Source organism: Bubalus kerabau, chromosome 11, assembly GCF_029407905.1.
Source record: "Bubalus kerabau isolate K-KA32 ecotype Philippines breed swamp buffalo chromosome 11, PCC_UOA_SB_1v2, whole genome shotgun sequence".
Classification (NCBI taxonomy): domain Eukaryota; kingdom Metazoa; phylum Chordata; class Mammalia; order Artiodactyla; family Bovidae; genus Bubalus; species Bubalus kerabau.
In genome coordinates, this window is record NC_073634.1 from 69,313,504 (window position 1) to 69,327,288 (window position 13,785).

At 34.5% G+C, this 13,785-nt stretch overlaps 1 protein-coding gene across 15 annotated transcripts in view; it reads right to left on the bottom strand.

The window, feature by feature from the left end:
• C1D (C1D nuclear receptor corepressor) overlaps positions 1-13,785 on the bottom strand; it is a 132,374-nt gene that overhangs the window by 105,512 nt on the left and 13,077 nt on the right. For 14 of the 15 annotated variants that reach the window (XM_055540509.1, XM_055540506.1, XM_055540505.1 and 11 more), the window contains exons 2-4: positions 10,180-10,326; positions 9,368-9,434; positions 9,005-9,060 (exon numbers count right to left, since the gene is read on the bottom strand). In XM_055540509.1, coding sequence (XP_055396484.1) covers positions 9,005-9,060; positions 9,368-9,434; positions 10,180-10,317 — 261 coding nt within the window. In that variant the 5' untranslated portion in view covers positions 10,318-10,326. Of the gene's footprint in view, positions 1-4,284; positions 6,155-9,004; positions 9,061-9,367; positions 9,435-10,179; positions 10,327-13,785 lie in introns of those variants that run through there. The other variant, XM_055540507.1, reaches the window with a different exon arrangement.

The window sequence follows — 13,785 nt, forward strand, 5'->3', positions numbered from 1 at the left end:
GCTGTGGTTCATGGGTTCACGAAGTGTCGGGACACATCTGAGCGACTGAACTGAACTAAACTGAAGCGGCCATTTGTTTGCTAGAGCTGCCATAACAAAGTGCCACAAACTGGGTAGTTTACAAAACAGAAATATATTTGCCTCACAATTCTGGAAGCTAATAAAAGTCCATCACTGTTGGCAAGATGGGTTTCCTCTGAGAGCTGTGAATCTTTTCCAAGCCTCTCGCTTTGCTTCTCGTGCCGTGCAGGCAACCTTTGGTGTTCCTTGGCTTATGGAAGCAACACCCTTGTCTCTGCCTTCTTCTTCACATGGTGTTTTTGCCAGGTGTGAGTCTACATTCACCATATTGGATTAGGGCTCACTCTATTACCTGCTCTTCACGAACTACATCCACAACAACCCTATTTCTGGGTTATATTATGAGGTATTAAGAGTTAGTACTTCCATATACTCATTTTGTGGGAACACAATTCAATCCAGAGTGGCCATATTTCATATAAAGTTTGATATCTCCTACCTTCCCTGGTACCTCAGCTGATAGATTCCACCTGCAATGTAGGAGACCCCGGTTCAATCCCTGGGTTGGGAAGATCCCCTGGAGAAGGGATAGACTACCCACTCCAGTATTCTTGGGCTTCCCTGGTGGCACAGACGGTAAAGAATTTGCCAGTAATGCAGGAGACCTGGGTTTGATCCCTGGGTTGGGAAGATCCCCTGGAGGAGGGGATGGCAACCCACTTCAGTATTCTTGCCTGGAGAATTCCATGGACTGAGGAGCTTGGTGGACTACAGGCCATAGTCCATGGGGTCACAAAATATTGCTGGGATAATTGCTGAACTTCCCATGCCTGTAACGGAACTTGGCGCACATGAGGAGCTCGACATACTTGCTGACCGAATGAGTGAATAAATGAACGTGACTGCAAGTGAGGAAAAACAACTTTGGATGATGAGGTTAGCTAAGCTAAATCATTAACTGAACAAGGCCTTAATTAAGAAGAATTAAGATTATGCCTTGGCAAAACTGCAAAATACTATACACTCCATGGACATCTAAAGTCACTCACCAATAGTCAAAATCATAAATGCTGAAACTCACATGTGTCAAAACCCATAAAACCCAGCAACAACTATACATCCTTTCCCCATGCTATAATGCCCTTCCCCCTTCCCTCTACCCACTGTCAACCACTGATTTGTTCTCTGTATCTGTGAGTCTGCTTTTTTAATTCACTAGATTATTGTATTTTTTAGATTCCACATTTAAGTAACATCATACAGTATTTGTCTTTCCCTATCTCACTTAGCATGCTGCTGCTGCTGCTAAGTCGCTTCAATACCCTCTAAATCGTCATTTGCTGCAAATGGCAAAATTTCATTTTTTTTATGGCTGAGTAGTATTTCATTGTATATACATACACCACATCTTTATCCATTTATCTGTTGACGGACACTTAGGTTCCTCCCATACCTTGGCAATTGTAAACAATGCTGCTGCAGACATTGAAAAACTTAAAAATGGAACTAACCATACGACCCAGCAATTCCACTCCTGGTTTTATACTCGAAAAAAACTAAATCAGTAATCTGAAAAGAAACATGCACCCCAAATGTTTCTATATACTTTTAATAATGATTACCTTCTCAAGGGAAGAATAACAAAGAAGGATCAGAAAAGGTGTGGTAAATAATTTCAATTTAAATAAGGAATGTGTTAAAAGAGAAATCAACAGTCACTAAATGAAACAGTTACCACCCAAATACAGCACAACATGGTCTACAGGCAACAAAATGCTGTAACACTAAATCAGAAGTGATTCCTTATTATAATCATTCTTTTGTTATTTTAATAGCCAAACATTTTTGGACAAGGTCCACGATGAATTATATTCCATAGAAAATTACATATAAAAAGCCTCTATCCTTTTTACAATAACATTTTTCAACACAGCCTCTCAATAGCTAATACCCACCTAATAAGGAAGTGAAGGAATTCTTTTCTATTTCTCCTAATCATCTCATTCAAATCCTATCACCATGAATTTCCTGGGTACTTGGCTTTAAAATATTGTATTACTATAAACTTTCAATTCAAGCCCTGGATAGGTCTACATTCACTTCAGCAGGAGCATCTTGAAATGCTGAATTATCATCTTCAATTTCCTTCAGTCATTTATTGTAGCTGCCAAACTGAAATGGCACACCTTAAAGGCAACACTAAACTGAAAGCAAATAATAAAAAGAGTCTCTTAAATGTTTCATTTATGAAAGCTTATTTTTCCTGCCATCAAATTTTGTGTACTATCTGAAATATATCACTTTACAATACTGACATCTTGCCTGCAATTATTCTGCCATGACACATTTGCCAGACTTCAAGGTTTATCAGGGGTGGGGGGTCGGGGGGAGGACTGGCATCTTTTCTCAACCTTTTATAACAGATGAGTAATAAAGAGCTAGGCTGGTTTTGCTTTCTGGCCTAAGGCGGGGGGCGGTAGGAGGTAACAGAGTTAAGATTAAGCCTCAATTGCCAATAGATATCACTATAACTACTCCCTTTCCCGGACAGCTTTAACTAATCTTTCTAGTTATACTGAAATTATACCATAAAATAAACACTTGAAAAGTCAACTCAGAGGGTGGCTGCTCTCTGAAAGGAAAATGAATCTGCAAACCAAAATCATTCAAAGCATTTTCTTGAAATCCTACTCACAAGCAACATAATAGCAAATTAATCAAATAAAACAAACAATAAAACCCTGTATACTTTACCCCTAACATAATTGTTAATGACAACTATAAAATGCTAATATACAAATATCAACAAAATATGGTTTGTATTTCCAAAACTGATGCATTTTAGACCAGGATATAGGGAAAAGGAAATGTTAGTTAAGTACATTCGGATCACATTTATATAAAATAGGTTACTATTCAGTTTAAAGAATCTTTATCAGAGCAAGTTTACTAACTATGCTATGAAGTGAGAAAATGAGATGCCAGTGCCTCTTTTTCTCCACTTTATCTACCAAACTTAGTTCAGAATCACTATTCAAACCTTTCTCAGTTAATGTCACTCACTAAAGCCAAATTTCTGATAATTTAAATGCATAAAAGTATGGTCTAACTATATCATAAACTGCTTCCTAAAATAGCTTTTTAATCCAATAACCTATATCTGAGAAAAAGTATCTATATTCAATATACTGTCCATTTTTAAGTACTTCCTACACTTCTAGTCAATTTTTTAAGTTTTATTTAGAAATAACACTAATCCATTTCTAACTGCCAAGTAGAACAATTTTTTAATCTGCAGGGTATCTTAAAAACCAATCAAGTTGACATAACCTTAAATTCCAGGAATGTAAACCATAATTGAAGCTTCAATATTCCTCTTAACATATTCTACTTTACAAAAATGACTTCCCATCTTGCAATCATGAACAAGAAGAAAATTGTACTTAAAATATTAAAAGATCAAATCTCATTATTTAGTATTAATAGTCCATAATTCTAATCTAAAAAATATCTATAGCTATAACCTCTCCAACTTGTTAATTCCCAAAGAGATTAATACAAGATGTAATTAACATCTAAACTTAGAGCAGATGGTAGTTTGGAACAAACTATGTTAACGATAACTGTTTCATGGTCAAATAGATCAACCCATCACCCTTTATGATTCTGACTAGTTTAATGAGCACAACTTCTCATAAATTTTCCAGTAACTCTGAAAAACTGAATTTAATGAAAGATTTAGTTTTTTTGTAATACTTTCTTAAAATAGAATAAAGGCTGGAGTTGTCTTATCTGGAACCTAACACTGTATTTAGCAATGTAAATGTCATTAGGTATAATATCTGTGAAATGAATAAATAGAAAATAAGCAACCCAATGCACTTACTATCATTCAGCTCTTTACTATGTGCTAAGAAATAGTATTTAAAATCACACCTAATAAAATGGAATACAATTAAACTGCTTTTTTTTACTTCTGATAAACACTTAAAAGAATTATTCACTAAAGAATCTCGAGTTTAAGAGAATAAAAAGCTGACCTGAAACTATCACAATACTGTTAATCAACACTACTTCAATATAAAATAGTTAAAAAAATATAAGAGAATGAAGAGCTGGACTTTCACAACCCAATAATTTGGCCAATGATTTTCTGCAACTCTGTGACATTTTTCATTTAACCTTTTTTTCTTGATGAAATGAGAAAACATAAAGAAATGAAAGTTATAACCTTCTTTGCAATAAATAACAAAGCCACTACACTTGATCTTAATAACGTTTATTTCTCTCATGAAGTTACTTAAAAAAAAAACCTGGAATTTAGAAGAGATAAAGGTAAAACAAGGGGTGAAATAACTATAAATGTGCTTCTACTTCAAAAATTGCCTGACATCTGAGCCAGAAGACTTTCTGCATCTATCAGTGATTTCCTCTTCATGTGTCACAGAAAGAGTTCAACATGCTTTACAAAATCCATTATATTTTAAGACCATTTCCAATATCTGCTATCATAAATCAAGAAATCCATTTATTCAAGGTTACTTACGGAGAATTAATCACACAGAAAATTTTAACAACTTCTTTTTCAAAAATTAAAGTACAAGTACTTTGCTATATTTGGCATTCCTATACATAATGATGTGAATTCAAAGACTGAAAGCATTAAGGGTATATAATTAAAATTCATGGGCTTAGATATTTAAAAAGTTTTAATATTTAGAACTCTCAGTAACAAACATTACAGAAAAATAAAACAATATAAATACAATGTACTCTCCTTCAGATTCCTCCTCTGATTAAGTGACACTATGTAACATACAAAGTTGCAAATACTTGTACATACTTGTTACAGCCTCATAAATATTAAAACATCTGAAAAAATTGAGGCCAAGAGAACTAAGGGCACTATGCACAAGGAACAAAAACTCATGAATTCCTCCATTTCTAAGGACTTCTAAAACCTACCTTCCTAATTTCAAGGAAAAATTTACGCAAAAGAGAAAAATAAAAAACAGGTCAGCCATGCATTAACAGCTTTGATAGGGTATAGCTATTATGCCAAAATTCAGCCATCAATATACAACCTCATTTCCTATCTAAAGTTAATGAGAATGTATTTTACTTTAAATGGGACATCGTGGCAAAGTGCCAAGAATTAAAGAATAACCTTAAAGTCTTAATTTCATACTTCAAATATCACAAAAAGCAGTAATTCCCAAAATCATGACAGCATAATGAAATAACTACACAGAAAAAAATGGACATTTAAGACATTTCACTCTTTCTTAATATTATATAGTGAGAACAGATGTATTTATAACTTCGGCATACTTCATAAAATCATTATTCATCGAAATAGACAAATGTTTACAAGGAACATTTAACTTAAACTTCATAGTTGCTTATAAAATGGCACTTGAAAGACTGACCTAAACAAATCAGAGTCTGGTCAAGAGACAGTAAAGTATAAATATAAAATACACTACAATTTTGCTTGGGATTACATGTACACACTGCTGTAAATGTATGCATAAATGTAAAATGCATAACCAACTGTGTAGCAAATGGAACTCCGTTCAGTGTTATGTGGCAGCCTGGATGGGAGAGGAGTTTGGGGAGAATTGATACATGTACATGTAGGGCTGAGTCCTTTCGCTGTTCACCTGAAACTGTCACATTATTAATCAGCTATACTCCCATACAAAATAAAATATTTATATATATATATACACACACACACATACTACAATGTTAAAAACCTCATAGTGTTCTATAGGAAAACCAATAAAGATAACAATCTTTCTGGAGGAAACAGTTCTTAGCATTACAAATTTCAAATGCAAGTTTTGTACATGATTCCAGTAAGGAATACATTTAAACCTTACAGTGCCACATAATCATCATCCATTTTGTGGAAAACAATCAAAATTATGTACTTTTTAAATATGTGTACATTGAAACTGAAAGGTTAATTTTTACTTTTTCCTTTATTGGCAACTTTGGATGCATTTTTAGGTTTTGGTTCCCAGAGGGCATTTTTTACAAATCTTGAAGCCGCACCCCTGTCCAGCTTGCCAGCCTTTTTCTTGTCTGTTATTTCCTTGACTCTGTTCATGTATACTCTGATTCTCTCCTTAAAGATAAGAGGAAAAAAAAAAAGAAAGGCAATAGATTTACCAAGCTGTTCACCACCACTAAGATGTATTATACTACACCTCAGTTAAATTCAACAGCTGTGTATTTATTGCCTATTGAGTGGTGCTAGTTAAGTGCAAAGTGAACAGGATAAACACACTCCACGTTCTCCTGAAGTCTCAGTCTAGGGGAAACGCAGACATTAGAAAGTCATTTCAGAAGTGTTCTGAGTGTTTCAAAAGAGGAAAACCTAGACACCACAGAGATAAACACTGAATTGGTTATATGTGGTTACACTAAATTTTTTAATTTACCTAAATCCATATACTAACTGCCTTGTATCTGAAGTCTATAATCTAAAATAGAACTTTCACAGGCTTACAATATACAAACTAAATTCTCCAGAAATTATGTGAAACAGGAAATGGCTATGGCAGCATTTTAACTATTTGTTTTTTTGTGTTACCTTCTAGTGTCACAATTAAACTAAGCAGAATGAAAATACAAGATCATTTTAGCCAATGTCATAGTTCTGACTGATAAGAACGTGATATTTTCTAATGAAATCTACAGCTGTTATCAAACTTTACACAGTGAGAAACATACTAGGTTTCTGTACCACTTTGAATCTTCTGAGGCCATTAATCAGAATAAAGGCTTATTTCCCTACTTCAATTAGAGAAATAAAGGTGTGAGAGCCACAAAATAGTAAATGATTGATCACCACTTAAAAGCAAGTTTCATTAAATTATCAAAATAGTTTTACAAACATACACATAAAAATGCAGAACCTTAGGATTTTTTAAGTTTAAAAAACTAACAACTGTACTCAAAACCCTCTCATGAGTTAAAGTCCTCACAACACACACCCGGCCCAGCCCTCCCCAAACTGATCATCCCTCACAAACCCACACCCTCTCTTCCTTCCAATCCCAACAAATGTTCACCTTGCTAATAGTTCAATAGTAATGACTGAAAATGGCAATCCTACTCAAGTACTCCAATGCCCCTTACCCTGTACTATTTTTTCCTTATTCCCACCATATAACTTTCTAACATATTATATATCCATAGTGAGTGAAGTGAAGTCGCTCAGTCGTGTCTGACCCTTTGCGACCTCGTGGACTGTAGTCTACCAGGCTCCTCCGTCCATGGGATTCTCCAGGCAAGAACACTGGAGTGGGTTGCCATTTCCTTCTCCAGGGGGTCTTCCCGACCCAGGGATCGAACCCGGGTGTCCCGCTTTGGAGGCAGACGCTTTAACCTCTGAGCCACCAGGGAAGCCTTTACATATGTATTATTTGTTGCTTGTTTGTTTCCTACCACTAGATAGTGTGGCACCTGCCACAAAAGCAGGGATATTTTGGTGGCTTTATACACTGAGGAACTATCTCGCTTGGAAATAAAGCCTGGCTTCTAGTGGGCGCTCAGATATTTCTTGAATAAATGAATTGACTATTTTCAATGCCTTTCCCCATTCATGATATAGATAGCAAACAGGCTTCCTCTCACACCCTAACTCTGTGTCAATCAGTGACATCTGTCACAGAGTCAGAAAAGGAGAACAGGTTTATGGATGCTGTTCATTTGTTAACCCTTGTCTAAAATATGAATGCACTTCTCCATAAAGTGGATTCTGAGGAAAAAAGAAGACAGATGACAGAATCAAGCACTAAACTACTCCAAATAACTTTGTTTTTAAGATAAAAAAGAGGAATTTTATAAACGTAAAGGCTACATTAGAAAGTTGAACACAGATGATACAATGCATTCTTCCTATGATTTAAGGCCAATTTCATTTGTCAAATCAAGATCTATGGACCATATTGCTTTATATATTTTGCTTTAAGTATTTTTCACAATTTCTGTATTTTAAAAAATATTTACTTTTTTACTTTTCCTCCAAGAAATTTAAAAGAAAAAAAGGTCTCAGTCTATACATTTAAAAATTGAAGACAACATATCTGGCTTTACTCTTTTTTTTTTTTTTTTTAATAAATGACCAAGTGCTTTACTAAGTTATAAAATACATACATATCAACCACCTTAAGACTTTAGAACAATAATACAGTGTCAAGTGTATTTCACATATATATTTACCTTATATTTTATAAACACAAAGAATAAATTTATTAACATTCTTATTCATAAAGCCAAGTCAAGACGGTAACCTTAAGTCTGATTTCTAAATTTTTTCTTTCAAACTGAATGATTTGATTTAATTTTTGAAGTCAGCAAAAACTCCAAGATACCAGACCTTATATACTGTACTTATACATCTAAATGGAATACAAAGACAAACCTAGAAGATTTATTACAGGTTGTAAATATGTCACTAATGCAGAATTACTGGACAGTACACATACAACTGGTGCCAAAAAAGCTTTTAGCTTTGTTGCTGAACCAGATTCTTTACTGCTGAGAAAATGAATTAATGGAAGAATTGAAAAGGTGGAGGAGAAACTTTCCCGTCTTTGCTAGTAAATCAACTAGAATATACTTTTAAGAATTGTGTAAGAGTTGTTTTTTTTTTTAAAAAGGCAGTTGTAGAGATGAACAGGATTTCAAGAATTTATAGGAAAAATAATATAGAAGTTATAAATAATTACTAGAATTGTAACATTTTCCCATCCAGAGATTTATATAATATATGGAACACCATTCTCTGACAAAGGTGAGAGAAAGAGAAACTAAAGACACAATGAAATCTGGGTCACTTTCATAATTTCAACCCTAAATAATTTTGTTCTCCACAATTAGGGTGATAAAGATACTCTAATTTTAACTGCAAGAACACTACAACAGAAATACATGTGAAATAAAAGAAATCAATCCACGGCAATCTTACCAGTTCCTGCTTTACTGGATGTTCCTTGGGATTGACTCCCTGAGTTGCCAAATAAACTACAAGAGAAAGATTTCATGGAATGAAATGGGTATATATTAATAAAGGCATTAATTAAAGAAACTTGTTACAAAAAAGAAACGTCACACAAATGATTAATTAAATCTTAAATTATTCAAACTCTTTGTAATTCTAAATGTATGTGTGGCTCATAGGCATCTGGTATTCTGATTTAAAAGAAATAAATACTTGACAGTTAAAACTGCCATAAAGTATAATTGTATATAAATTGTTAGCATTTTTAAATGTCACCTTTAACACAATAAATATTCTGCTTTGTAATTAATTCCAAAGTAATATACATACCCCAAAACATTGAATTCAATGTGTAAGCAGAAACTAAATCCACTTTTGCCTGTTCAAGTGGGTCCAACTATTAAAAAAAAAAGAGAAATAAAAAAGAAATATAAACTTTGAGTACCATCAAATATTTTAAACTTTCACCAAGCACAATGTAACAAAGAAATGTTTTTTTCACTTCCTATAATCCAATAACCAAATAATCTGGAAATAATTTGAGAAAGTAAAGTTTTGTTAACTGGTGATTTTTGCCCACAAATTTTCACTTCAGGGTATCATCTTTAGTTAAACAAGGAATGTGTAAAATTCAAAAACAAAAAAAAAGTTCTTTTGAATTACTTTAATTTCAGGAGTTACAATCTGGGCTTTGTATGTCAAAAGTAATTTGTCAATATAAACATTGTACATGATGCATTTATGTATAAGAAGCAGGCTAAAATGCTTAGGCAATACCAAAGACAGAAGAAACATAATGAGATTTGTTTTAGACTGTCAAAGTCAATTTACTCTTTCTGTCCTATAGAGTTTCCAGAAACCCCGATAACATAGTAATACTTAAAAGGTCAAAGATAAGAGTCTGTCAGAAAGAATGTGGGGAGTGCTTTTTTAAATTCAAAACCAAGTCAAAATAAAAATATAGTTAGGAGGCATTTCCTAAGTTTTGTTGTATTTTCCCCTAAACATATCTAAACACTTAAAAACAGAGGGGGAAAAAGGAGAGAAAGGGGCATAAATCACATATCTGTTTCTTCTTCTGTATGTTTCACAATACAGCACTCAGTATTATGAATTACATTTTTAGAAATTACTTAAAATACCTTCTGCAACAACTCATTTCTAGAAACAGACATCATGGTCTTCAGCATTTCATCCACAGCACCAATGGAATTCTCAAATGTTGATAAATATTCATGAATTTCTACTGGATAGTCTTCATTAATTCCTTCACCTGCCATTATGATCAACTGGAAAAAAAATTAAATTCTTAAAACTCATATTGGAGACAGAGATTGCTCCGTAGGTTATTAAAAAAATCAATAGGTCATATCATGTGTCTCAAAACTTCTAAAAGTTAAAATCTGAAGATAATTTAACTAATCTTCTTAGAATATAATTCTGGAGCAACCATGTTCAAACTTACCCTCGTCTTAAGTTGCTTGGTGGGGTCGGGGGCGGCGGGGGGGAGAAAGAGGGGAGTCCCAGGAAGGGACCCACCCAAGTTCATTAATGCTACACATATCAATCCCTCAATGCTTCTCAATAACTGAGACATGACTACCAAATATGTTATATCAATGATAAATACATTAAAAAAAAAATTTGTTGATGTTAAAAAAAGTAAAGAAAGAAACTGAAGTCGCTCAGTTGTGTCCAACTCTGCGACCCCATGGGCTGTAGCCTACTAGGCTCCTCTGTCCATGGAATTTTCCAGGCAAGAGTACTGGAGTGGATTGCCATTTCCTTCTCCAGGAGATGTTTCTGACCCAGGGATCGAACCCAGGTCTCCTGCATTGCAGGCAGACGCTTTACCATCTGAGCCACCAGGGAAGCCAAGGGCTGGCTGATGTTAAAGACTAAGCAAAGCAATGGAAGTGTGATAAGTCAATATATCCTACCCCCTAATGCTTATTGAAAACAATGATAAGCAAAGCTCTTTTTTATTTGGAAACATATATTTTAGCACTTCTAAATTCAGGCATTGATCTAACAGCATATTAAACCAAAAAATTAGAAATCTTGGGTCTGAAGTACCTTACAATCATTTATCACTAAAATCACTTTTCAAGCCTATATTTATATATACATATTCCTTAAGCTTAAAATATTAATAAGAAATTCAAGAGGCCATAAATCACATAAAGCCTATAAGCAGAAAAGAAGAAACTTAGGAGAAATAAACTATATGGTTTTTATTTAGGCCAGAGCATACCTTCATAGCCCATTCTTTAAAATTCATATTTGCATTATAACAATATTTAATATCTATATGAGAATAAGAAAACTCCACATCACTGTATTTAATATCGTTGCTGCTGCTAAGTCGTTTCAGTCGTGTCCGACTCTGTGCAACCCCATAGACAGCAGCCCACCAGGCTGCCCCGTCCCTGGGTTCTCCAGGCAAGAACCCTGGAGTGGGTTGCCATTTCCTTCTCCAATCGTTAATCTCGTTGTTAATATCATTATCTAAGATCAAATTTCAGAAGCAATTCAAAGCCATACGTGCCATCCTTAGGTTAAAAAAATTTTATTAGCTGAAAATTCCTCCTTCATTACATCACTAAGGAGAACATCAAGAATGTGTAAAATAGCAAAGAACATAACCAATTTGAAGTAAACAGACTCAGGCTTTCCATCTCGCCCAGTCACTGGCTTTTGTCACCTTAGATAAATCACAGTATCTCTCTGGGCCCCAAACACCTCATTCATAAAAAAAGGCAGTTGGTCTAATAATCTGTAAAGTCCCTAATAGTTCTAAATGTTATGACTATGTCATTTAAGCTTTAAAAGTACTATTTGATTATTTAGTCATAATACATCAACATTTCGATTCAACAAGTAAAGTCCACAGAGACATGTGGTTTCATTTAAAATTAAAAAAAAAAAAAAAAGACGAAGTCCAGGGGACCATCACTACACATGCTATAAAATTACTATCAACTACTGTGCGAACAGCAATTAAACAAAGGACTATGAGAAAAGAAAACCACACAGGAGAGAGTTGTGACTTCCTATTTCAAAAGGCTAATAACTAAAACCATGGATTTGCCTCTCATCCCGCCCCCCAAAAATGTCTCCAAAACGACAGAAGAAATACAAAAATAAATCCATAGTAATGCTGGAACAAAGAAGGGCACCTATCCATCAGCAGACCTCAACAGCAGACATTTTTATAAACTAAACAGCAAATGAGATTAGATTGATAGGAAACAGAAGCAAGGAGAATGCAACCCCTTCCAAACAAAACAGGAGAGCCCAGGAACAAACACAGGATGAAGGACAGTAAGAGCTGAGCCCCGAGGGCTGAAAGCAGATGAGCCAACCTCCAGACCTGCGAGAGGACAGCTCCAGCATCTACTGTCCAGATAAAGGTGTAAGACATAAATACAAAGATGCTATTTTTCTTTACATAGAATTTTAAACCAATAAATTTGAAAAATCTGACTAATAAGGATGAGGTACGGGGCGGGGGGTTGGGGGGGGGGGGGAACCCAGTTATCAAATCTAACCTAAAAGGAAGTATATAAACCAAACAGATCATTAACAACAGACCAAAAAAAATTTTTAAGAAGTCAAAAATCTATGCTCCTAAAAAGTTCCAAGTCTAGAAAACATTACAGGTAATTTCTTCCAAATCTTCAAAAAACAGTTAATTCTTACGGTATTTAACTGTTTAAGAACACAGAAAGAGATGGAAAACTTAGATACCTATTTCATGACATACACAAAAATAAACTCCAGATGAATTTAAAGGCAAATTCTGTATAAATGTATTAAAGATTATATAAAATATTTACATGATCCAAATGAAACCCAAATGCTATAAAGGAAATGGCTGACAGACTTAACTACATAAAAACTGGAAAAAAAAAAATCTGTATTGTAAAAGTATACCTTAAGCAAAGTTAAAAGGCAAGAAACAGTCTGAGAGATAATATTTGCCAAAACACAACAAAAGATTAGTTAGATGATATAAAAACTTCCTACAAAGCATAAAAGATTAAAATAATGAAAATCTCACCCAGAAGACCGGCAATAATTTTAAAGACTGGCAACGTTCAGCGTTAGCAAGGGTTTACACTAGAGGCAGAATATAAATTGGTACAGATTTCTTAAATGCACACACTCTTTGACTCAGGAAATTCTCTTTAGAAAGCAGGCTACAGAAATCCTTGTATACATGCATTAAAAAATTATTAAAATGGACTCAAACTTTTCAAGTGGGAACTCTGCCTCTCACCCATTTTTCTCCCTGGTGGGGTCTTTACTCATCAACTTAAAACCTTTCATCCTCCATCTTAAACAAGAAACAAACACCTTGATTTCATATCCCCGCCTCCAGCTAAAGTCCATATTCCATCTCCCTTTCAGAACAAACTCATATCAAATCACTTTGCTATATACCTGAAACTACTACAATATAAATCAACTCTACCAGGTGGCTCAGTGGGTAAAGAATCTGCCTGCAATGCAGGAGACACAGGAGACGAGGGTTCAATCCCGGGGTCAGGAAGATCCCCTGGAGGAGGGCATGGCAACCCACTCCAGTACTCTTGCTGGAGAATTCCAAGGACAGAGCAGCCTGGCAGGCTACAGTCCATAGGCTCACAAAAGAGTTGGACACGACTGAAGCAATTGAGCACACACGTAAAGTTTAAAAATAAAATAAAATTTAAAAAAAAAAAAAAAAAAAAAGACTAATCTTG